Raw genomic sequence first — 24,500 nt, 5'->3', positions numbered from 1 at the left:
GGCAAGTTCGGGTTGTATATAAGGCAGAAGTTCTTCCCTGTGAGGGAGCTGAGGTGCTGGCGCAGGGTGCCCAGAGAAGCTGTGGCTGCCCCATCCCTGGCAGTGTTCAAGGCCAGGTTGGACACAGGGGCTTGGAGCAACCTGGTCTAGTGTGAGGAGTCCCTGCCCATGGCAGGGGGTTGGAACTGGATGATCTTAAGGTCCTTTCCAACCCAAACCATTATGTGATTCTATGAATTCTAAGGCTGTGATTTCTCTGGGGGAATAAGATATAGTGTGTGTTACTTCACTCTGTGGTTACAAACTCAATGTAAAATCTTTTATTTTCTTAATCCGAAAGCTGAATGAAGAGTGAATATTGCTGCTTGGTATATCTATTTGATATAACTTTGGGTTTTATAGGCTTGTCCTTGATCTGTGTCAGCTGCTGTTCTGACAACTGTCTCTGCTAGGGTTTTACAGCAAGATAGATGGTAGCACACATTTTTGCTGTCAGCTTAGATAAACAATTCAGATTTGCTGAGAAAGCTTATTTTATAATGCTGGGAGTATAAAAGCAGATATTAAAAGACATTTAGCTTAATCATGCTCTTGGATATATTTATATAGATTTAATGTAGCACTGCTGATGTTAGTAAACTTGCTTAGATTAACACTAAAAAGATCAGGAATTGATTCTGTCTCTAAAGCAGAGATTCATAGCCATGGTTTAATGCTGTAAAGAGGTTTATCAAAGGAAAGCAGATGTCTCACTGTGAGATGGGTGAATTGTTTGGGTTAGTTTGGATGAATTTTTAATGCTAATCAGTGAAAATAAGTAGTCTTGCAGGCACATAAGGACTTTGGGATCTTCAAGATGGCTCAAGTCTGAATATGAAGGCAAATGTCAATTTATAGGGCAAATAGCAAGTTTCATTTTGATTTGTCTTGAATTCCAGGTTCTTATTCCTATGACCCGCTGCAACTCTCATAAGGAAACTATCAGAGGACAGGTGAAAGTCAGAAACTCTGGCATCTACACGCTGATATTTGACAACACATTCTCTAGGTAGGTCCTAACTGGGTGAAAAAGGTGAAATAAGCTTGGTTTTTACAGACTGTGGAACTGATCATGGTCATGAGTGGTACTCTGTCCATCGTGGTCACAGTCTGAGAAAATCTCTGTGTGAGATCACTGCTGTAACTCAAAGCAAGAACAGGCTGGATGTGAGGAAGAAACTCTTTACAATGAGGGTGGTTAAACCCTGGCACAGGTTGCCCAGAGAGGTGGTGGATGCCCCATCCCGGGAGACATTCCAGGCCAGGCTGGATGTGGTTCTGGGCAACCTGGTCTAGTTGAAGATGTCCCTGCTCATTGCAGGGGTTGGAGTAGATGAGTTTTGAAGGTTCCTCCAACCCAAGCTATTCTGTGATCAGATGTGCCATTATTCTGCCATTCAGAAGTAAGTATGAGGAATTGGTCCCAGCTTGCCAAAAGATCTTCAGTCTGAGTTTTGGTTCTTGTTTTGTTTTGTTTTTAAACTTCCCCCTAGCAGAATTCCACTCTTCTGTCTCAACTTCTGGGAAGGTAAACAGAAGTAACCGAGTCATTTGTGACTATTTCCAAGACAGTTTAGTCAGGATTGTCATCTTAAATTAACAACAGCCCTGACAGTCCTTGCACAGGCATACTTCTTGTTAACAACAGTCAGTGTTTTGCCTGAATATGAACTGAAAGCCTGAATGCATTTTTAAGGCTTCTTGTCTAATTGTCTTCAGTTAGTGTGATCATCTTTCTCTCTTTTTACCCTTGACAGGTTTATCTCAAAGAGAGTGTTTTATCACTTGGCCGTCGAGCGACCTGTCATCTATGATGGAAGTGATTTTCCGTAGCCTTGACTTATACTGTGTTATTTTAAATTAATTTTGTAAGAAATTATCTTATTTATGTACACAGAAGCATTATGATTACCACTGTGTTTGAAGACTTTGAAACTATGCAATAGTTATAATGCACTTAAAGAACATGTATACACTAAAAACAGAAGCCTTTTTAGGAACACTAATGGTTCTGTACTGTGTACAGATTGCTGAAAAGCCATGTTCTTTGATTTAACAGGTCAAGAATCAGTTTCAGTGGGGAGAAAAATGAATGTCGGGGAGTGTTAATGCAAACTGAAAATCAAATTCCTTTTCTTCCAAAAATATCCTTCAAAAGGAAATTTAAAGAAAAAAATGTGTATTTTTATTGACCTCTTCACTGAGGAGTAAATATAACCATTTATGTTCTGCTCTGCTGCTCCTGCAGTCAGAACAACAATTATGCAATGCTTCAATCTTCACAGGCATATATAGTAATCCATCTGGAAGTTTTTATCTTTTCCACGTTTTATAAACAGCAAACATAGGGGTTTTTTACATTTTGGGATAAGATTTGGTAAGTCTTACCTGGCTTTTAAAAATGCACTGGTACTGAATACCAGTTACAACAAGAAGCAGCAACTCCTTTCACTTTTGCTCACCAGACTCTGTAAGTTGGTCCGCTGAAACCAGCACTTATGGTGAGTACCAGTAGCAGAATCAGGAGTGTCATTTGTAGAATGAAGCACTGCTCACTGTGTGGTATTAGGAAGAGGAGCATTCCTTTTTCCTGCTTTAGCACCTTAGTCATCAGCATTCACAGGGAAGCACAGTTTCTGAGGAGGTCAGCAGTGCCTCTCTCTAGACCACATGGAACGCAGCAATAATGCTTGAATCAGTCTCAAAATGTCCATCCAAACCCAAATGCATATCCAGCCCCATGAGCTCTTCACCCAGGGTTGGTGTATTCTGTCCCTTCCTAGCCTGTGCACTTGCCCTAGCCAGCTGCTAACTTTGTCTTGGATTTGGGGATAAAGCTGTCTCTCAACACTGCCTTTTAGAGAAGACTGGGTTCTCATTTATGCAACATTTCCATGCAAACCATCTGTTGTCTATATAGAATTTCAATTTCAATTTCTTGTCAAAATATCCAGGTTTTTTTTTTTCTCTTTAAAAATCCTGTCTTCTAATGGAAAGGCAAAACATTTGACAGGAGGGAGGAGAAAAGCTCTTTCTCCTGAGCAGCCCTCCTCATCATTTTAGGTGTATCTGATTTCTCATGTTGTTCTCCTCCCAGGAAACCTCAGACCTGGAAGGTTTTAGCACAGCAGTTGGTAGAAGGCCAGCACAGCCTGCCAGGAACTCTGTAGACTCTTGGTGGTTGGTATACAAGGGGTCATGATGGGAGACAGCAAATAAACCATGAGGGGAAAGAATAGCACAAGCTGAAGCAAACAATTTAGGGAGAGGAAAGGGGCAAATCTTATAATTGTGAAAACAAGGGCAGGGAATTGGAGGCATCAGCTTGACTAGGGAAGGAGGCCAGGAGAGTCGAGCTGGTGTTTGTGTTGCAGGTCTGATCCATTGCCTATAAGGGATCTCCTACACCAAAAGGCTGGTTATTTAAAAGGTGGAGTTCACACAACAAGTGTTGGAGGTTCAGTGGCTGGACTTGATGATCTTAAAGGTCTTTTCCAACCGAGTTGATTCTATGATTCTATTTACATAGTAGCAGCTGAGGTAGAGGGAAATTCTAATTATAGGAAAGGAAAGAATACTGCAGGTGAAGCTGAAGGTTGCTTATCATTCATCCCAGTTGTTAACAACGCATAAATCCAGGGATCTTGGAAAAGATAGTGAAAGAATGGCTACTTTTTATGGAGCACCTAGATTTAGGTGTCTGGTTCATCCAGCTCACTGATAGCTTTCCCTTCAGATGCCTCTTCCCTGAATTGGTGGTGTGCTCACAGCCTCTGCCTGGCACCAGCGGAAGGTGCAAACTGGTTTACTCCCTTCCTGATGGAACTGCAGTGCAGTTAAACCCTGACCTGGCTGTGTGCATGACAGTGAGATGGACAAGAGACTGAAGTGGGCAATAAACAGGCAATAACCGGCGCACGGATCAGTTGATGAATTATGGCAGATTTCAGTGTTGAAGCTATGTTTTATATTTAATGAGGCAAGAAAAGATTATTTATTGCTTAAAAATGTGTATCATATGCTATGCAGCTTCACTGAGCTGCTCCTGAATTCTGCTGCAGTTTTCCTTTAAACTTTTAGGTGTGGTTTTTAAAAGCATTTTGCTGTTGGTTTAGCTAGAATACTAATCTTACTAGGATATCTTTCTTAAAATGCCAAATGTAAGGTAAAGGGATGCTGTCAAGTATCTTAGGCCAAAATGGGACATATCTCTGCTCAGAAGTATTTGAAATGTCTCCATTCAAAGTTCTTTGACAGATTTGCCTCTTGATTTCCTCTCTGCATCCCAGTTCTTAATATTTTTCATCCTCTGGCAAGTATTTTTAATGGTTTTAAGTATATTTTAAGTATTATTAAGTATTTTTAAGGTTATTAGCTCTTAAAGTAGTTGCCTCCATCTAGTAAGCCACATGTTTCACTGCGAGCCTTTCATGTAATCAGTCCTGAGGCTGGCTGAAGCAGATGAGGAGGGGAATAAAAACACTGGATTGTTTTTATTTAGCATTTGTGTCTTTATGGTACCTTTTCTTCACATTTTCCTGCCCCGTAAGAATAGTTTTATGGGGCTTTTTTGCTCTCTGAAAGAGGACACTAAGAGCAGGAGCTAGAACCTATACTTAAAGATGAAAAGTTTGCTTCTAACCAAGGAGAGTATTTCAGAAGGAGATAAGTTTCAAAAGCTGAAATAGTGAGGCTGGAGTGCAACTGTTCAAGAACAGAAATCCCATCATGTCAGCTAGGAGAAGAAGCCTTTTCCACCTCAGAGGATGTGCAGAGCAAATAGTAAAGAACTTTTAAAATTGATCATGAAATGAGTTGAAGGGGATGTCACATTGATGTGACAAAGAGAGTTTGGGGTCAGCAGAAGCAATTGAGGTTTTTCCTGGGTGCTGGAGCAATGGAGGGTAATATTTGCTGTTATGCAGAGGTTTATGTGAAGGAAAGAATGCAGTTGCTGTAAGAAATGACAGTGTTCCTTTACTCAACGTTACTCCATGTTGCTTTATGATAAACCACAGAGATATATTGCACCAGAATGTACCGCGTTACCAGACAGCAAAGCTATAAAAGCCTGACTTTGCTTCTTACTGAAAATGGAAATTGCACTATAGTTATAGTTGTACTCAGTCACTGAGATTGTAACTTGTTCAGAAGCATCTTTTGGTCTTAACTGCCAAAGAATTGCAAACCCTTTTCACATCAAACTTCATGCTTCAGATAGGGGAAGGAGAGATTTACATGTCCCAGCATCTGTACAGTTACAGAGATGTAGACGGTTGTGTACTGGGATGTTTCTTCATGCTTTTTGCCTCCTTTTTTAACCTCAGGAATTAAATAAAACTCTCTATCACTGAGCATCTGTGTCCCTTTTCCGTCTTGTAGGGAGAGCTTTGCCTGGAGGATCCATCAGGTGATTGTATGATTCTATTTCTGAGCAGGAAAGAATTTTTACAAGATAAGGAAAAGAGGAACCAGTTTGTGATGCTGGTGGAGAAGGGCCACATCTGTACAGCACCACAGAGCAACAGCAGGCCTTTAAATCATGGTGCTGCATGGGCTGGACCCCAAGCTAGAGGAAATACCACTGTGTGCTGCTGGCTCAGAGCCACCAGCAAAGAAGTTCTTCCCTGTGAGGGGTGGTGAGGTGCTGGCACAGGGTGCCCAGAGAAGCTGTGGCTGCCCCATCCCTGGCAGTGTTCAAGGCCAGGTTGGACACAGGGGCTTGGAGCAACCTGGTCTAGTGTGAGGTGTCCCTGCCCATGGCAGGGGGTTGGAACTGGATGATCTTAAGGTCCTTTCCAACCCAAACCAGTCTGGGATTCTATGATTCTGTGAGGATGAAGAGTCAAAGGGAAGGGTCTCGGAGTGATGATGCAATGCTTGGGGCATAGAAAAGCCAAGGTTTTTTTCTTTCTTCAGAAAAGGGACAGCAGAGGAGGCTGCAGCCCAAAACTGGGAACATCTGGGCGAAAATGGCCTTAAAGAGAGGGGAAGGGAGCTGTGGAAGATCCCAGACTTCTCCAGTGTTCCATCAACTGCTCGGTGGCCATCCTGCTGGAGCTGTGGTAAGGCACAGTGTCCCATGGGACGTGTGAGAGGCCACAATACCCCTCGCCTTTGGAGAAACCTCCCCTCCAGGGAGAGAGCATCAGCTGAAGTCTGGGGACACCCTTGGGAGGCAAAGATGGATTTTGGTGGGATAAATCCAGCTAAAACCTCAGGGCAGGGGGACAGAGCAGCTCCAGGACCACAGGCAGCTCCAGTGGGAGAGCCTCCAGGAGGGAAAACCCACCCTGGGGGTGCTGGAACACTGACTCAGAGTGGGATGTGCGTGACCCTGTCACAACCCAGCACCCGAAGTGCTGAAAGTTCACGGCTGTGTCACCACCCTCAGCAGTTTCACTCACAGACCAAACATGGAAGTTTCCCACCGTGGTTTGTAGAGCAAAGATGCTTTTACCTTCCCTGAGAAGGCCCCAGAATTCAAGTTCTTGGGGCTGGTGAGAGGCTGTGCAGGGATGAGCTCGAGGCCGCGGGGCAGGACCTCAGGTCAACAGCTCTTTGTGTGTTGGTTCATTTGCACGACTTGAGCTCTTCTGGGGCTGGGAGGACCCTCTGGGTAGGAGCATCCTTGTGCCCAGCCCTGAGAAGGGGTGGCGGGGCTCAGCTGCCACAAGGAAGCATCTTCCTTCCTCCCCCGGCCTCAGAAACCTGCCCTCCCTCCCGAAACTGCTCCCATGCCTTGCCTCGGGAGCCCAAACCTGCTCCAGGGTCCTCGGCTGTGGCCTCACACCCCAAGGGTGAAGTAAACCCTGTTAGCAAAGGTTTCCTTTTGCCTGGTGTGGGAAGGGCAAGTCCTGTCATCGGAAACAGGATCCCAGCCTGGGAAGGACCTGTGGGAAGAAGCAACCAGTTCATCCTCTCAGCATATGTGACAGCGCCTTTATTTGACAGAGTTTCAGCTTCCTTTTGCATTGAGCTCAACACAAATTGCAATCCCCCCCCCCAAATCCTTCTTATACATGTAGTAAAAACTCACATCCATCTTTCACCATTGTTTTTTCCCTAAGGAAAAGGTACAAAAGTTTACAAAATCTTAATAAACACACAAGAAACTAGAACCCCATCTGTCAGCTAGAAAAGCAGCGCCAAACGGTGCAGAAACTCGTGTTCATCAACATGCTTTAGTGATCAATGCACAATGAAAACACCTTCTACCTGCAAGAAATAATAATGACAAAGAAACAACGACCAATAATGCAAGAAACAATGTCCAGGAAGCAAAACAATTTCAATGTGGCTGTTTAAAACAAAGCCTCTGAGCACTACAACTTGCAGTTGAAGACTGGGAGGTGCAGGAGAGGTGGGGAATGGCCATGGGCACTAACCCTGGCACACCAAAAGCCCTATAGAAGTTGTGGGGTGCATAACAGCACACTGCTTTGGGGTGCCCCTGCCTTCACCAATCTGGAGTTTCAATCTAGATTTCATTAACATTAGGTTTGACACTTAATCTCTGTCTTAATGGCCCCAGGCTAAATGTATTTTCTCACTGTTAGCAAAGATACTAGTGAATAGCCAGCACTCTGTTGACCCATGGGTTTGGGTTTTGCTTTCCTGTTCACTATGGCTTTTCCCCACATGTCAAATATCCCTGGGATGGACAACTCAGTGTCCCTGATGGCCTTGAATTTTTATTGTGAGGTGTGATTTGTTTCCAGTATCAAAATAGGAGCCACAGCAAATAAATTGTACCCAATTTCACCTTATATCACACAGCTAAAATATAGAACTAACTGTGCATCAACCACTTTATAAACGTAAACTGTTGGCCTTCCTTTGCAAGAAGCATCACCTGCATAGCAGAACAGAGTTGTGTCTGCACAAGCATAGAGAGCAGCACTTGCTACTGCAATAAACCAGTGTAGGAGCTAAAGGCTGCCCTTCGTTAGAGGGGAGGGGAGCTGGTGTAGGAGCAGGCAGGCTCCCCAGTCTGGCCACCTCCATAGGAAACCCTGGGTGGACAGCAAACGAAGGCTGACCGTGCTCCTGCTGCTTCCCCTGCCCCCATTGCTGCCGTAGCTGCTTTACCACCTCCCTGCAAGGCTTCTTCTTTCAGGCTGTGGTCTGAGCTGCAGATGGGACAGGTATTTAGAGCTGCCTCAGAGACAGCTTTTGTCCTCTAACAGTTCCGCTTACAAGAGTATGACTCCATTTAGCTGCCCTGTGCCAAAGGTTTCCCTTCCTTTCAAGCCAGCAAGCCCCAGTTGGATCCCATACAGCAAGGATGGGCCATGCAAGCAGTCCCCAGCCCTCCCCACTCCTCTAGCGTAGTCTTTGAGATATACACACAGTTTCCAAAGAGTTTGGTGCTCCTCTGGAGCAGGGCAAGGACAAACACTAACTTACAAGAAGACTTGGCAAGGAGAGGCCATAACGGAGGAGGTCAAGTGTAATGGTTGATGATCTTAAAGGTCTTTTGCAACCTGGTTGATTCTATGACTCTATGATCAAGTGTGTGCTGAGGGTGATGGAGCTCCTCACTCGCCGCCTCCCCAGCACGGCGAAGGACCAGTCTGAGCTGTGCTCGTGGCTGTTGCAGGCAGAGGAGCACTGGTCTTGGCCCCTGCTCCAGCAGAAACCGCCGCTCGGCATCACCCCGGCCAGCGCTGTCCTGAACCGCTCGCCAGCAAAGGCATAGAGAAAGGGGTTGAGGCAGCTGTGGAGGAAGGCGATGCTCTGGGTGAGCTGCAGCGCAATGTCCAGCCGGTCAGCAGCATCACAGCTCTGTGCTTCCCCGGCGTAGGTGCTGATGGCTTTGACCAGCAAAACAATGTTGTACGGGAACTGGGAGAGGAGGAAAGCGGTGATGATCGTGGTGATGATCTTCAGTGACTTCTGCTTGTGGGATCTTTTGGCTTGCAGGAGGGTGTTGATGATAAGGGAGTAACAAATGACCATGACAAGGAGTGGGAGAAAGAATCCGAATGTGACTTTGAAGGCCAGGACTGTAACTCTGAAGTTCATGCTGATGTTTGGTGGATATGTGACTTTGCAAACTGTTATGTCACCCACCCGCATGCTTTGGCTGTACATGATTTCTGGGATGCACAGGCTCATGGATGTCAGCCAGACAGCCCAGCACATCACTTTGCTGTGCAGAAGCCGCCTTCGCTTAGAGGCGTTAGCTTTTGTCGCCTGGACAATAGTGATGTACCTGTCCAAGCTGATGCAGGTTAGAAACAAGCTGCAGCTGTAGAAGTTGATCTTATACATACTGTTGACAACTTTGCACATGAGGTTCTTGAAGATCCAGCCATTGGAGGCAGCCTCAGCCCAGAAGGGGAGGGTGAAGAGGAAGAGCAGGTCTGCAATGGCCAAGTGCAGCAGGTACCGATCCATCATGCTCCTCCTGAAGCGGTGTTTGCAATATACGAGCACGACCAAGGCATTTCCCACGGTGCCCACAGAGAAGATGAGCCAGAAGAACACAGGCAGGAAGGCTCGAGCAAACTGCCTGACCTGCCTCATGTCACACATGAAGTCCGTGTTGTTCACCGGCATTCCATACAGGGACGCCTCTGCACTGTCGTTCCTGTAGTATTCCAAGTTGCTCTTGCCAGGGTGGATGACCTGCAGTGGGACATCAGGCAAATTTGTGTTGAGAGGTGGCTCACTAAAGCATAAATTTGCCTCTCTCCACCAGATGCAGTTGAAGATCCCCAATATATTCCATTTTATATATTAAAATATGTAATATTTTATACTATATATAAAGAGCAAAGGCTGCCAGCGAAACACAGCACGTTTCAGACTGCTTGAAGTGTGTGGCATGGCAGAGACATATAAAAAATGATCCGCTGAGTAACAAAATCTTCACAAAACAGCAGTTCCCCACCGCCAGCCCACTTCAGCTATTAAAATGGCAGGTGGTGAGATCTCCGTCAGATCATTCAAATCACTGTTGGCTCAGCAGCTTCAAATACAGAACAAAACACAAAATCCCCCACCTTGGAAAGAGGTAGGGAAGGAGCCTTTTTGTTACTGCTATGTGGGACAGCATGATTGGCTCGAGAGAGGCAGAAAACTGATGCGGGCAAAGAGAGCGGAAAGAGAAAAGGAGGCGACACAACATCATAGCTGTATACTCACTACCCTTGCAACAGCCATCTTCAGTCAGAGCTTCACTTAGTCTTGAAGGAGGCTCCGTGACCTGGAGAGGAAAGATGGGGGAAAACAACTGATCTGAAACAGCTCTGAAGTAGAACTGTGACTTTCTGCTGTCTTCTTCTTCTTCTTTTAATAAAAACCTCAACCTTTTGACATGCATCTGGCTGGGAGACAAACCAACCACACAGAAACTGATGTCCTGGATCTGATTATTTAGCTGTTTTCATCATCACACCCAACAGTCACATCACTTTGAGGTTTATGTGGGCCGAGCTGGGTGTGTGCTCCCTCCCGGGACCCCAGCCCAATGAGACCTGTCAGAGACTGTTTGCTCTGCGATTTGCATGGTTTAGGTGGCTCAAACACAATGTTCTCTTTTCAATAGCTAAGACCTCTCACAACCATCATTTTTCTGCTAATTTTTCAGGCACAGCTACAGGTTGGGCAGAGAAGAGATTCAGAGCAGCCTGAGGAGAAGGACTTGGGGGTGTTGGTCAATGAGAAACTGAACATGAGCCACTTCGGTGTGCGCTGGAGCCCAGAAACCCCCCATGTGCTGGGCTGCATCAAAAGCAGCGTGACCAGCAGGTTGAGGGAGGGGATCCTGCCCCTCTGCTCTGCTCTTGTGAGACCCCACTTGCAGCACTGTGTGCAGTGCTGGTGTACTCAACATCAGAAGGACATGGAGCTGTTGGAGCAAGTCCAGAGGAGGCCACAAGGATGATCAGGGGCTGGAGCACCTCCTGTATGAAGACACACTGAGAACATTGGGGCTGTTGAGCCTGGAGAAGAGAAGCTGCGTGGAGACCTCAGAGCAGCTTCCAGTGTCTGAAGGGGGCTACAAGGATGCTGGAGAGGGACTCTTCATCAGGGACTGTAGCGATAGGACAAAGGGTGATGGGTTCAAACTGAAACAGGGGAAGTTCAGGTTAGATCTAAGGCAGAAGTTCTTCCCTGTGAGGGTGCTGAGGTGCTGGCACAGGGTGCCCAGAGAAGCTGTGGCTGCCCCATCCCTGGCAGTGTTCAAGGCCAGGTTGGACACAGGGGCTTGGAGCAACCTGCTCTAGTGGAAGGTGTCCCTGCCTGTGGCAGGGGGTTGGAACTGGATGATCTTAAGGTCCTTTCCAACCCAAACCAGTCTGTGGTTCTATGCTCATTCCACTCACACCCCAAGAAAGTTTCCAAGTCACAGATCAGGCTCAGTTCCAGTTATGAAGAAAACAATGATTTGGGCTTGGTTTTGGATGAGCTCACCTGTGACTGGGCACCACACTCCAGCATCAGCAGCATGGCATCCCCTTCCAAGGGGAAGGAGCCCGGGTGCTCTGCACTCAACTGCAAAATCCCTGCTAAAGTGTCTTCGTATCCTCAATAATCAGCTGTCATCCTGAAACTCCTCCTGCAGCGGGTCTATATTTGTATGTGACAGTACCTCTGTGCAGTGTGTGGCACGTGGCTGCCTGCCAGCGGATCCGTGGAAATACCCCTAACTCCAGCTAGTTTGGCCCTCACTGTAATGCAAAATCATTCCTCATTGGGAGAGCTACATTAACTGCAGTATGGTAAAGGCATGCCCATGGGCAAAGCCTCTCGTGCAAATGATCTTCATGTACTTCAGTCTCTCCTTCATGAATCTGAGCCTTCAATTCTGTATTTAAGTGACTTTAATTAGACTTAGCTTAATTCTCCCTAGAAGCAAAGTAATAAATGTAACATAATCTACCCACTTCACACAGCCACTTCCACTGTCCTTAAAGTCTCCAGAGCAGAACATGGGCGGCTGTTCATCCTGTTTTTTTCTGCCACGTCCCACTTACTCGGTGAGCGCCATTGACAACACCACCATTTTTACCCCACTGGTGGGAACAGAAGCAGGAGAACAGTGTGAACTTTACAAACCCTCTTGCCAAATTGGTTCCCTATTTGCATCCTTGCTCAGTGCCGTCCCCAGTTAATTCATTTCAAACCAAAGCAGAGACAGTGGGCTCAGTTCTTGCAATACCAGCCTGGATCGTGAAATAACTTGTAATTTCCCTCCAGCTCATATCATTACAAAATCAAGCATCTCTGCCTTACAAATATATTGCTTTCTTGCTCACCAAGAGAACTTGCAAGTGTAACACTTCTTTTTGGTTTGTTTTAAATGGGAAAATGAAAACCACCAGCATTTCTGCTGTGTCTTCATTTTAACTTTCACGTATTTACTCTCAAGCCCAATTTGGGGTTGATTTTTAAGCTCCTCATTCAGCGTGTGTGCTAATGGCAGAGGCACAGGCAGCTCCACGTGCTGAGCTTAAAAATCAACAGATTCTGCAGAAACAGAACAAAACTGGGGGTTCCACCCTCTGCTGAGGCTGACCAAGAGGTTTCCTTTTCTCACAGTGAAAACTGCCCTGTGCTTGCACTAGATCTCTCTCTTAATACACCTATTTTCCCCTGCCAGGGTAAAAGGAGGCCATTAACCTGCCTCTCTCCAAACAGGCTCAACAGCCCCTCACCTGCTCTGTCTGTGGCTGTGATTGAATGTCATAGAATCATCGAATGGTTTAGGTTGGAAAGGACCTTAAGATCATCCAGTTCCAACCCCCTGCCACGGGCAGGGACACCTCACACTAGGCCATGTCACCCAAGACTCCATGTCCTCTATGAGGAGGATGTTTGCACTTGGTGAGGTCGGTGCCTCTCACACACAAGCAAATCCCGTTATCTAGGAACTTTCTATAGATCAGAACACTCGAGGCAGGACTGCCCATGACAGGTCCCCTCAGCTGCTCCTTATTTCCCCAAGGTGAGGCAAGGCAAAGCAGCTGGGTTACTTCTGACAAGCAGGAGCTGCTCTCCACTGAGGAGTCTGAAAGTCAAGCAGAGAAAAGACGACCCTACATAATATCATTCCTACCCCAGACACTTGCAAACACTTTGCAAATCAAAACCATGGTTCTATCGATGTTCTCAGCATTTCTTCTTCCGTCAATCACACAAGTTCAGCCTCCAAAGCTCCTGCCGCCCGCCCATGCCTGGCAACGGAGGCAGGGCCATCTCCGGGCACGCAGCGGGGCGGAGCGGTCGCTCTGTTCCGCTCCGCCGACACCACCCTGTCCCGGAGCGCTGCGCAGAGGAGAGGTCGCTTCACCGCCGGTTCCCGGCTCCCCGTCATGCTGCGGCTGCTGCTCCCCTTGGCCGGGCTGGCGGCCATCCTCCGGGCCGCGGTGAGTCCTCCCCCCGCCGCCTCCTCCTCCGGGGCGGCCCTGAGCGCTGAGGGGCGCGGGGGTTGCCGGGCGGACATGTCTACCCGCGGGTGGGGGCGATTAATTCGGTCCGTTTCTCATTAGCCAGCTCCGGCGGTCACGGGCGGTGCTACCCGGGGCCGGTGGCTGCCGGGGCAGGGTGAGGAGCGGCGGCGGGGCCGCCTCCTTGTCTCCCGTCAGGCCTGGCCCTGGCCGGGGCCTCGCTGCCTGCGCTGAGAAGGGCCGGGCTGCGCGGCCTTTGCGCCGCGGCGGGGGGACACGGGCATCCAGGAGCACATCCCATGGGAAACCTGCGCTGCTGTGGTGTGCGCAGGGAGAGGAGCTTGTCCTGCTCTGCCCAGGTTCCGCATCGACTCTGCTGCCGCTGTGGTGACCAGCGGGTGCCATAGCAGGTGCCCGGGCACATCCTTTGTCTCTACCTCTGCTGTGGGAGCCTTGTCGCTGGTGGCTGGGGTTTGAAGCCCAGCATCAATGTTCTCTTGGCAGCTGAGTGATGCACGGGTGGGTAAAGCTGTGTGGGAAGTAATGCAGCCGTGGGGAGACTGTTGTCAAAGGGAAGGCGGGTGGCACCAAGTGTGGGCTCTGAGGGATTTGGGTATGGGGGAGACTGACAGTTCTGAAGGTAAGAGGAATGGAGAACCAATACTCAAGAGATTTGGTTGTATTAGAAGAGGGACACTTGGTGGATTTAGTGGATTAGTTTAAAACAGAGAAAATGTGTGGTTGCAGCCCAAAGGCCAGTTGTATCTCGGGCCGCATCCAGAGGAGCGTGGCTCAAGGAAGGTGATTCTGCCCCTCTGCTCTGGTGAGACCCCACTGGAGGACTGTGTTCAGCTCTGGAGTCATAGAATCACAGAATGGTTTGTGTTGGAAAGGACCTTAAGATCATCCAGTTCCAACCCCCTGGCACAGGCAGTGACACCACACACTAGACCATGTTGCCAGCACTGCCAGGGATGGGGCATTTACCACTTCTTTGGGCAGCCTCTTCCAGTCCTCAGCACAGGAAAGACATGGACTTGTCGGAGAGGGGCCAGAGGAGGGACATAAAATGATCAGATGGGTGTAGCAGCTCTGCTGTGAGGAAAGGCTGAGAGAGCTGGGGTTGTTCAACCTGGAGAAGAGAAGCCTCCGGGGAGACCTTACTGTGGCCTTTCAGTACCTAAAAGGGGTGTATAAGAAAGATGTGGAAAGTTTTTAGCAGGGCCTGTTGTGACAGGATTAGGGGTGATGGTTTTAAATTAAAAGAGGGCAATTCAGGCTGGATGTGACGAAGAAATTCTGTACAATGAGGGTGGTTAAACCCTGGCACAAGTTGCCCAGAGGGTGGATGGTGGATGAACCATCCCTGGAGACATTTCAGGCCAGGCTGGATGTGGTTCTGGGCAGCCTGATCTAGTTGAAGGTGTCCCTGCTTATTGCAGGGGTGTTGGACTGGATGAGCTTTGAAGGTCCTTTCCAACCAAAACTGTTCTGTGATTCTATGAAAATACTTCAAAAAACATATAGAGAACTTCAGGGATTTGCTGCAGTGGGAGGTTGTAGAAGCAGACAGGGTTTAACAGATCCCAAAAGAGGATTAGCCAAACTAAAATACATTGGGTTAATAAACAACATCCAAAAATGATCAGGCAAGGATTTGCCTTTTAACATCCCTGATGGAGGAGCTTTGTTGGCTGGAGGAGTGTAAGGAGAGCAGCCACAGACAGTGGCCAGGGCAGGTTGTTTCTTTAAACAGCATTTCTTATTGCTGTTGTCCAGACAGAATGTGGCCTGGTATCTCGAGGAGCTGTGGGCTCAAACCAGTAAGGCATTTCTTATGCTCTTATCTTCCTGGTTCTGCTGATTTTCTGCAGAGGCATATGTGTAAAACAGAATAGTTTTGTACCAGCTGAGAGGGCTTGAGGAGCTGGGGCTGACAGAATGATTCTCTGATGTCAACCCACAGCTCCTTGAGCAAGCAGTGAGGGAAGGGGTCTTGTTAAAACTTGGTCTAGACCTCGAAATACAGCAGGGTCCTGTCATCACAGAGCTGCTGATGTGCTTTGAAATGAAATTGGGGAGGTACGTGCTGCAGATAAGCAACCTGGCAAACTGGGTTTATAAACTAATGGGCTCAAGCTTGCTGCAGGGCACCACAAGGCTGCTTTTGTGCCCTACTTCTGAGGTATTTTTGGCTGTAATGATTGCTTTCTTTTTCTCTTAGTTAAGTGTGCGCTGACAGAGAGGAAGGGTTTTGAAAGTGTGTGTATGCTGCTGCATGGCTTTAAATAAAGTAGTTTGTCATCTCAGCCTTGTCTCTATTGTATGTTATGAAAGACTAGTAGGTTTATTTTAACTAGAAATGTGCAAACTTTAGTCGAAGTCCTGTGAACTCTGTACAAAATACAGGGCAAACAGGAATTCTGGTTGGATTCAAACATAACTGGTGCTTGCTTATTTATTTTCAGTCTGGAGCAGAGATGTGTTAGTGCTCCTTTTACTTCTGCAGGAGCACAGTGTGTGATGTTTTAGCCTCTTTTCAACATAATTGCATCCTGTTAGACCAGCATATGCTGAAATAGGTGTTGAGCCTTGGGAGCTGTACATGTAGTGGAAGTGAGTAGGAGGTAAGTAGCCAAGCACAGTGGGGGTTTCACTGGTCCTATTGGTTTTCAGGGCTGTGGGGAAGTGTTATTCACAGCTGGAGGCAAGGATACCTGTGGATGCATCTCCTAGAGTTCCTGGTCCCACAGTTGCATCTGATGCTGTTCCAGTGGGGATTTCACTGCTGCTGTAGCATGTGTTGGTAGAATCCCTTGCATTCAGTGAGGATGACGTGGGGTGATACCTGCTTTTGAGATGGAGCTGGCTGCTTGGGCAGAGCAGAAAACGTGTGTGAAGTTAACAGCAGAGCAGCTTAGTCCCAGAACATGTGTGAGGCTTACAAATATTGTAATGATTGTTTCCAGACTCGTTGCATCACTGTTGTGATCTACTGCCGTCTACTATAAGGAAATCTTAATGAGGAAAGAGCGTAGTAAAAAGAAAAAGGGGGTGGAAGGAGTCCTTGAGGGAGGCAGTAGAGAGCTTGAAAGGGGACTGCCAAAATCCAGTGTTTTCAGTTGCCTGATTTATTCCACACCAGGAAGTCTCCTCTCTGTCTGTATGATAGTGATTCTGCATGACCCAGTCTCTTGGGTAGCATGTGCAGAGTAACAGTCCTTCATTGCAGTCTGGGAAAAAGGGAATGTCTGTGCTGTTTTAAATGGGCTGATACTGGTTCCTGGTTGCAGGCTTCGTTGACCCAAGGCATCCCTTCATAACCACATTATTGCCTACTGGAGACTCCTGCAGAACAAAAGGGACCGGTCAGGAAGCCAAGATGATCTCCTTCAAGCAACTGTCCCTTGAAGCAAAGGCTGCAGTGGCTGCAGGAGTGGTTTTCCTCTCCATGATGGTGTCGCGGAGTTACCTGTCAGAAAAGCTCGATCTCAGGATGCGGCGCTGGCTCATGCGGCTGCAGACAGCGCTGTTTGCGAATGCACTCATGTTGATAGGATCTCTTCATGTGTGGAGAAGTATAGTCACCACGTTCTCCAAGGCTTCAGTTGCCAGCTCGTTCTGTTTCATGCCCTGGAAGATAGCTGTGTTCATGTTTCTGGCTCTGGCTCATTCAAGCTTCTTCACGTTGCTATTTCTTGTTGCGGAAGAGCCCTATTTCTTTTCTTTAGCTGCCTACACTTGCCTGGGGGCCTATATCATTCTGATCTTCTTCCTTTTCACTCTAGGCTCTGTAGAGCAGGCTTACAAGTTGTTGGCTGGAAAAGGTGCTAGAGCAGGCACTGGCAACAAGAACAGACCAGCGATGAAACCAGTGTTGGCAGTGCTGCTGACTGCCGTGCTGACTGTTGTGGGGCTGTTAAATGCTTCCCAGCCTCCTGCTGTGAATTCTGTGGAGGTTCCAGTTCACAAGCTGTCCTCAACAATGAATAACCTGAAAGTGGTGTTGCTTTCAGATATCCATCTGGGGCCTACAGTTGGGAAGACCAAGCTTGCCATGATTGTGAGGATGGTTAAGGCTTTAAAACCAGATATCACTGTGATTGTTGGCGACCTGACTGACGCTGAGGCAGAGATCATCCGACCTGCTGTTGAGCCTCTTGGAGAACTTGCTTCCCCTCTGGGGACTTACTTTGTCACAGGAAACCACGAGTACTACACGTCAGATGTTAGCAACTGGTTTGAGCTGCTAAAATCATTTAACATTCGGCCGCTGCATAATGAGAATGTGAAGATTGTTTCACCACAGAGCAGTGAGGACTGGTTCTGCCTGGCTGGTGTTGATGATATTGAAGCAAATGTCTTGCGCTACTCAGGACATGGCATGGATTTAAAGCGAGCCCTGAGAGGTTGCAGCAGCGAGCATGCAATAGTGCTGTTAGCTCATCAGCCTGTTGCTGCCAAGTGGGCCCTTCAGGAGAGACCAGACATCAACTTAATTCTCTCTGGCCACACTCATGGTGGGCAGATCTTCCCGCTAAATGCTGGAGCTTATTTGCTGAACCCATTCTTTGTTGGCTTGTACAAAGTTGGGCAGAACACCTTTGTGTATGTCAGCCCAGGGACGATGTACTTTGGAATACCCATGAGGCTGGGCAGCAGAGCTGAAATAACAGAGATAATTCTCCGTTCTTCTTGAGGAGTTTTCCATTTGACAGACTTGTACCATCCTTTTTGGTCAGTGTCTTGGCTGTTTTGCTCTGAAAGCACATCCTGTTTCAGGGAAGCTGGAGAAGATATGTTGGGGTGGACTTCAGCAGGTTCTGTTAAGTGTGAGCAGAAAACACCAACTGTATCTTGGGCCTATGAAACAAATGGGGGCATTTTAAAATACTGAAGAAATTAATTCTTTGTTTTTATTATTATTATTATTATTGAGGTTCTGCATTTAAAGATAACACCGATGTCACAGAGACAACGTGTCCTGTGCGTGTTCAGCAATATCTGAGTCCTGCAGCTACTTAATGTTCCACTGTTCGTTATCCATCAGGAGCTGCCTTCTCCAATCTCAGGCAGGTGAAGTTCTGATCTCTTGCGGTGAAATCATTCGTGCACGTTTCGCAGAAGCGATTGAAGAGTGTCCACAAAGTCTGTAAACTCAAGAAGTCTTTTGCTAGAAATGTTCTGGGAAGAGAATGGTTTTAAGGGTATTTTTTAATCTGTCTTCAGCATGCACTAGAGCTTCCAGTCTGTGTTGTTACCAGTATTAACAGTTGAGAGGCATCAGTTCTTGAAATCCATTTTTTTCTAGTTAAAAAGCTGGGGAGACTGATACCAAAGGATGAAGCAGCTGTGTTTCTGCAGGCATTTTCCCCAGAGTAATTGGGCATATGATCATTACTTGCTGAAAATAGCTTTAATAAAAGCAAATGAGAAAGAAAACTTGGAATTGCCAAACTTCTCTTGCTGTCTGTGCATACAGGACCTCCTGATGTAAAGCAGAAAATCCAAAGCTGAAATAGTCAGTCTCTTTTCTCTTCATTCTGCACATTTTTTGTTTTTGCTTAATTTGTCTTCTGTGATTTTTCTCTTACAAGAGCGAAGAGATGCTATTTGAAAACAATGCAAATAGGTTAATGCTTGAACTTTAAGGTTTTGATATTTCAAGTAAAGGGTGCCCTTTTTAAGAATACTGAACTCTGCAGCAGGTGACTTTTCCTAGTAGCATTTGCGTATCAATGTCCTGGTTGTCTGATAGGCACATAGCAGAACAACTGCTACAGAAAAATGAGGGATGGAGATTTTCCGTCTGTCTTTCCTAGAAGGGCTTAGCACAAATCCATATATTTCTGGGCATATAATTCCGTATAATTCTTGCCTTTTTTATCTTTGTGTTCACATAAGAAAGCCAGGATGTAAATTCATGTGTGTATATTGTCCAGGACGATGATGTAGTTCATTTTTGTACATCTTCCTGTCCTCTCCCCTTCAACCTCAGTGTTGCTGTATGAAAACCATGAACAACTCAAGTCTGGGAATCCTGCCTCTGCCTCTGAAGTCTGTAGCTGCAGCCACAGTGTGTCCCTTGCTCTGCCTTTCTGCCCACCAGTACCTGGGTTCCTCTCAGGCAGACCCATGTAGCATGTGGCAAAAGAGATCAGTGCTTACACAGGAGACTGAGGATGGCAAGACCAGATGGTGTTCAATCTTTTTCTGCTTTCCTTGTGATCCTGAACCAGACACACTGCTGGTTTGTTCTTCAGCTCCTGTTGTCCTTTTGCAGGAGGAATTCGGGGTGTATTTGAACAGTACCCCAGGCTTTGTGAAGTTGAGCTTTTCTTTATGTGACATTGCAAAGTTTCACTTCATCCACTCCCTTCAGACACCCCTGCCCTGGCAGAGTTTCTAACTGATAAGCTGGTTTTGTATCCTCTTCCTCTCTTCAAAATCTTTTATTTTTACTACAGGAATATTGAGAAATAGGGTAAATGTATCATGTGCTGGAAGGTTGGTGGAAGACTTGGAGGAATCAATCCTCTTTTGGTCTAAAAACTGAGCACCTCATCAGCCAGGCTCTTTACTTGCTGGACTAGATAATTATTGTTGCCCAGCACCTATAACTTCATGAACTTCTTTATGCTTGTGCATTAATGTCTGCTTAATTATCCTGAAGTTTCCACACGTATTTAATACGGGGGTCCAGCTGAAGTTCTTTCCCATCAGTGGTGTAGTGTCAGATGGTCTCATGAAGAGAGAGTCTTGATAGCCTGTAGCCCTCTTTTTACTTATCACCATGCCTTCAGTTAAAAGCAGTATTCTGGGTTTAGTAGTGCAGAGTATTCCCTCTAGGCCAGTGGTCCGGGAGGATAGCTTTTCACTTGTTAGGCTGAGGGTTATTACTGTGTTAAGCTTAACACAGTAAATAATTCCATATTTATTAGATGGAATAAATTTTTAAGCAAGTTTCCTCATCAGGATGCTTTTGTGGGATTGGCTTTAGGTCGTGTTAGTTTCCCAGTGAATTGCTAGTATTATTTTTCTCTTTTTCCTCCCTGTCCTTGTTAGTTCTCCCTTTATTCTGTCCAAATGTGTGCAAAAACCTAGCTGAAGTGGGCCTTCCATCCCAGGGGCGTATAGATGGCTTCTTCATTACTTTGTACGTGCATCCCTTGGAAGATCTCCATGTATCCTTTCAGGGCCACATGCACATCCTTTTAGGAGTGGTCATATCATTTCATGAATCTACTGAGTTCTCCCAGTGGAGTTTAGATCTTGTACATTATTTTTCTTTAAGTCTCTGCCTCTGAAAGCTTGATGGTTATCACTTCAAATGATTTCTTTCTGTGCCAAAACACTCCAAAGCCTTTTCCTGATTTGCCTTTTTCTTTTTTTTAAGCATGGATGGAAAGGATCCTAGATCAACGTTCTTTTTAATAGTGAGAGAAATTAACCTCTGCTGAAATCTGACAGCAATCCCTAATTGTCCCTCAAGGCTTTTTCTATACTTTTCCCTGTTTGACTTGAATATTCACCATGTTCACTATTGACTTGAATATTTACTATGTTCAGTATTCCAGATGAGAAGAAAATTGCTGTGCTGCTTTTTTGTTTGTAATTATGTTTTATTTGATGTGTATGGAATGTATTTGATCTGGAGAAATTAACTGAATATATATTTCTTCCTCAAAAGGCCAGTTGAGGGGTTGGGGGGAAGTTAATCACTGTAAGAGTAATACCAGAATAGAACAGTGTCATCACTCTGTGAAACCTATATTTATTACATTAAATAATCACTATAGAGTGGATTTGAAAATATGTAAATTGTGGTATAACAAATGCTTTAAATGTTGGGATTTAATAAAACTTTATTTGCTTGTTAAAAAAGATGCCTCTGAGGACCTTTTCTTTTGTACCAGTATTCACTGTAGCAGTTCATGGTGAATTGTTCTAACACACAATTCTGTTTACCAACAAAAAGGTAAAACGGTTCTGTTTCCCAACAAAAAGATGCTGATAATAGATGGGAGTAGTTTGGGGAAGTCTTGTACCAGCACTGTGAGGCATGATGGAAAGTGGGAAAGGTAAGGCCACTTAAATTTGCCTAATGCCTCTACTAGGGGGAAGAAGTGCAGGTTGAAGAGATGAGGATGTGATGTAGGGAAATGGAACACTGCAAAGGCAGAGAAAGGACACTGAGAGGATTTTTGGGGAAGGAGCAGAAGAAAATGAGAGTGGTTTGTGGGTCTCAATTTTGATGCTTGAGCTTTAGGGTAGAGAAAGGGGTGTTCTGTGGTTGAATGGTCTACATAAGAGATGCTAGAAGTCTTCATGGGTGGAAGGGTTTATTCAAGATTTGAATCCATGTTTGTTTGCTTTCCAAGTAAGAAAAAAACCCTGTTTTGTAAATTTGGAGTTAAATAGTTTTGCATGCTGAAGCTATTACTTTTTTTCCTATGGTGAGGGACATGCACATTCTAAAATGTTAAAATACTAAGGTTGCACAAATAAGTTCTTACTTGATTTAAGAAAGGACAGATTCTTTAGTTCTTTTCCATGTGAGTATGTTATACCATTGCCTGTAAAGGTCTGGATTTTCAGTTGGGCATTAATATGATGTGGCACGAATGACCTGGCATCCTAAAGCGTGCAGTGAGTTTGTGCCTGTTGAATGTGCTTATCAAACTAGCAGACCTGTACCCCATCTTCTGGGGAGAAAGAGTGGGAATGAATTCCATGCATATTGATAATGGTGAGTACACAGCATTGGCAGAGCCAGGCATAGATTCATGATGAGAACTGGTTTGGTTGTAAGCCCTGGTCTGCAAGCAATGGCTAGAGTCATGCACTGTCAATAAAAGAATGTTGAGTAAGTGAACATATGATGTTTGTTAGAATGGGCAATAAATGAGATGAGTCAGAGTAAGTATTCTGGAAGCTTCCTCCTTCTCCTCACCCACATAATGCTACTGTAGCAGGTAGTGTATGTGTAAGGAAAGGGATGTACAGTTATGGTCACAGCTTTGTGTAGCTTCTAAATGGTAACTGGTTCAATGATGATAATCATAATTGATACCTTCTTTTCACAGTTTTATGACAAGTTTTATTTCTCTGTCAGAGGTGTCTGTCCCCTGAGGGTGGAGCTGTGTAAAAAATTGATTCAGCGTTCATAATCTCCCAACAGTTACGTGCCATGAATGGAGCAAGTGTCTTTTCCATAGGCCTCTGTAGGTAGTCTGAATGAGGGGGCTAAAATCTTCTTTCAGAGGGAAACAGCAGCAATTTGTTTTGACTCTCATCCTTTATTTCCAAGGATAATGGTCTTTCAATGTGCTTTTTCCCTAATGCTGCTTTATTCTTTTTAATACCATTGCAGAATTGTGTTGCCGCACCCGAGTTGTGTGTTTCATTTAGTCACGATCATTTTGAAGCTCTCAGCTCTGTACTAATGCTGTGACTCGTCGCAGTGCCCTAGAGTAAAAACCAGCTGAAGAATGTGAAACATCTGCTTGGTGTTCCTAAGGGTGAATGATTTCCTTTGGGGATATGCACAGTACAATCCCATCTTAGTACAGCACGGTCAGGAATCAGGAAGCAGGTTATAAATTAAAGGTGAGCAAAAAAATCACATGTATTTGAATTGAAAGGAAAGTAAGCACATGATACCTACCTGTGCATCCTCTGCAGTGGCAATTTACTTGAGGTTTAACAGTCTGGAGTTACTACAACAACATAATTTCCCAGGGAGAATCCCAACCTTTGAGTTACTTTTGTTCCAGAGCAGTTGACTTGTATTTCTCAACTCTGTAAGGTCCTGATTTTGTGGAGACATGGCACATCCATGCCTTTGAGTCAAGATTCATTTCAACTTTTATGGAACTCTGTGTTAATTAATATTAAGAATGGGTCTGTGTTTGTGGGATCAGGGCTGCAAAACCTTCTGCTATGCAATACTTGTCAGTCCCCTGTTGTTCTTCCCTGTGAGGGTGCTGAGGTGCTGGCACAGGGTGCCCAGAGAAGCTGTGGCTGCCCCATCCCTGGCAGTGTTCAAGGCCAGGTTGGACACAGGGGCTTGGAGCAACCTGCTCTAGTGTGAGGTGTCCCTGCCTGTGGCAGGGGGTTGGAACTGGATGAGCTTTAAGGTCCCTTCCAACCCAAACCATTCTATGATTCTTGTTTCCCTGCCAGCTTAGGGCTGTATCTTCTCACATCTGCTGTTTTATATCCACCACACAGGCAATTTCACTTGCTCACTGTAGGCGGGGCAGAATGTTTTGGGCTGCTACATGCATTTAAGACATTTTCCACAACTTTAGTTTAGGTTTTCTGTAAAGAAATGCCTTTATCACAGTTGCAACCCATTGCAGTCTTCCTCCTCCTTGGAGTTTGTAGTGTTCAAGTGTTTGTAGAGTGTTATCTCACTCAATTGCTCTGTTTAATGGCAGTCTAGGGATAGGCATGTTTACTTAGCAATTTCATCATCCACCTCTCAGGAAGCTTTCTTTGTTCTTTGTACTGTACCTAGTAGTTTGTATTCTTGTTCTTTTGGCCTGTGACACATTGCACTGCCTCCTTTTTGCTGTTGTGTTGCACTAAGAGTATGCTCTTGGTCGGCAGTTGTGCCCAGTTGTTGGCCAGGAGTTTCACTACTTGGAGCTTTATGGTTATACATGCCTGCTGTGTTTCACTTTTTCCATTCCCTTCTCTCTGTTCTTCCTGTAATTGTACACACTATTGTAACAAAATGGTTCACCACTTAACACAAAGAAGTGGTTTCGTGGGAAGGTTCTTCAAAACCGTGTGGTCTGTTGGTCTCTGCTTGACTTTTGGGCAGATTTCCTCAGGTGGTGGATGCTTTTATGTAGTGGAGATCACCTGGGGTTTTATGATGGCCTACCTTTACCTTGCCTTTCAATTTCATTGCTTTTATTTCATATAATCTATTTCCTAATTGCCTTATTCTCCATATGGGACAGACCAAGGCCTGTCATTTCAAGAACAAGGCCAGTGTCCTTCAAGAGCTTTTAATTTGCACTAGTGAAAGGTGTGTTTCACTTGGACTAG

General features: G+C 45.7%; 4 protein-coding genes across 7 annotated transcripts in view; 3 read left to right on the top strand and 1 right to left on the bottom strand.

Moving 5' to 3' along the window:
- FYCO1 (FYVE and coiled-coil domain autophagy adaptor 1) overlaps positions 1-5,394 on the top strand; it is a 44,446-nt gene extending 39,052 nt beyond the window's left edge. For both annotated transcript variants that reach the window (XM_030512919.1, XM_030512928.1), the window contains 3 exons: positions 939-1,048; positions 1,797-3,654; positions 3,736-5,394. In XM_030512919.1, coding sequence (XP_030368779.1) covers positions 939-1,048; positions 1,797-1,872 — 186 coding nt within the window. In that variant the 3' untranslated portion in view covers positions 1,873-3,654; positions 3,736-5,394. The remainder of the gene's footprint in view (positions 1-938; positions 1,049-1,796; positions 3,655-3,735) is intronic.
- A 570-nt stretch (positions 5,395-5,964) lies between these two features.
- On the top strand, positions 5,965-21,319 carry TMPPE (transmembrane protein with metallophosphoesterase domain). 3 transcript variants are annotated; one of them, XM_030469657.1, is made up of 3 exons: positions 13,332-13,418; positions 15,949-16,066; positions 16,733-21,319. In XM_030469657.1, the coding sequence occupies exon 3, from the start codon at positions 16,822-16,824 to the stop codon at positions 18,136-18,138; it is 1,317 nt and encodes a 438-aa protein (XP_030325517.1). In that variant the 5' UTR covers positions 13,332-13,418; positions 15,949-16,066; positions 16,733-16,821; the 3' UTR covers positions 18,139-21,319. The 3 variants fall into 3 exon arrangements, with proteins under 3 accessions (XP_030325535.1, XP_030325525.1, XP_030325517.1); XM_030469675.1 differs by lacking the exons at positions 13,332-13,418; positions 15,949-16,066 and adding an exon at positions 5,965-6,104; XM_030469665.1 differs by lacking the exon at positions 15,949-16,066 and having other exon boundaries at positions 13,264-13,418.
- On the bottom strand, positions 8,217-13,366 carry CCR9 (C-C motif chemokine receptor 9). Its single transcript, XM_030485873.1, has 2 exons — positions 13,190-13,366; positions 8,217-9,672 (listed from the first exon to the last, which is right to left on the bottom strand). Exons 1-2 carry the CDS (start codon positions 13,364-13,366, stop codon positions 8,536-8,538), a joined length of 1,314 nt encoding a protein of 437 aa, XP_030341733.1. The 3' UTR covers positions 8,217-8,535.
- GLB1 (galactosidase beta 1) overlaps positions 13,308-24,500 on the top strand; it is a 43,056-nt gene continuing 31,863 nt past the window's right edge. The window contains exon 1 of the mRNA XM_030512948.1: positions 13,308-13,418. Coding sequence (XP_030368808.1) covers positions 13,365-13,418 — 54 coding nt within the window. The 5' untranslated portion in view covers positions 13,308-13,364. The remainder of the gene's footprint in view (positions 13,419-24,500) is intronic.

Source organism: Strigops habroptila, chromosome 1 (assembly GCF_004027225.2).
Source record: "Strigops habroptila isolate Jane chromosome 1, bStrHab1.2.pri, whole genome shotgun sequence".
In the NCBI taxonomy this organism is placed as follows: domain Eukaryota; kingdom Metazoa; phylum Chordata; class Aves; order Psittaciformes; family Psittacidae; genus Strigops; species Strigops habroptila.
This window is presented reverse-complemented; position numbering and strand designations above follow the sequence as displayed.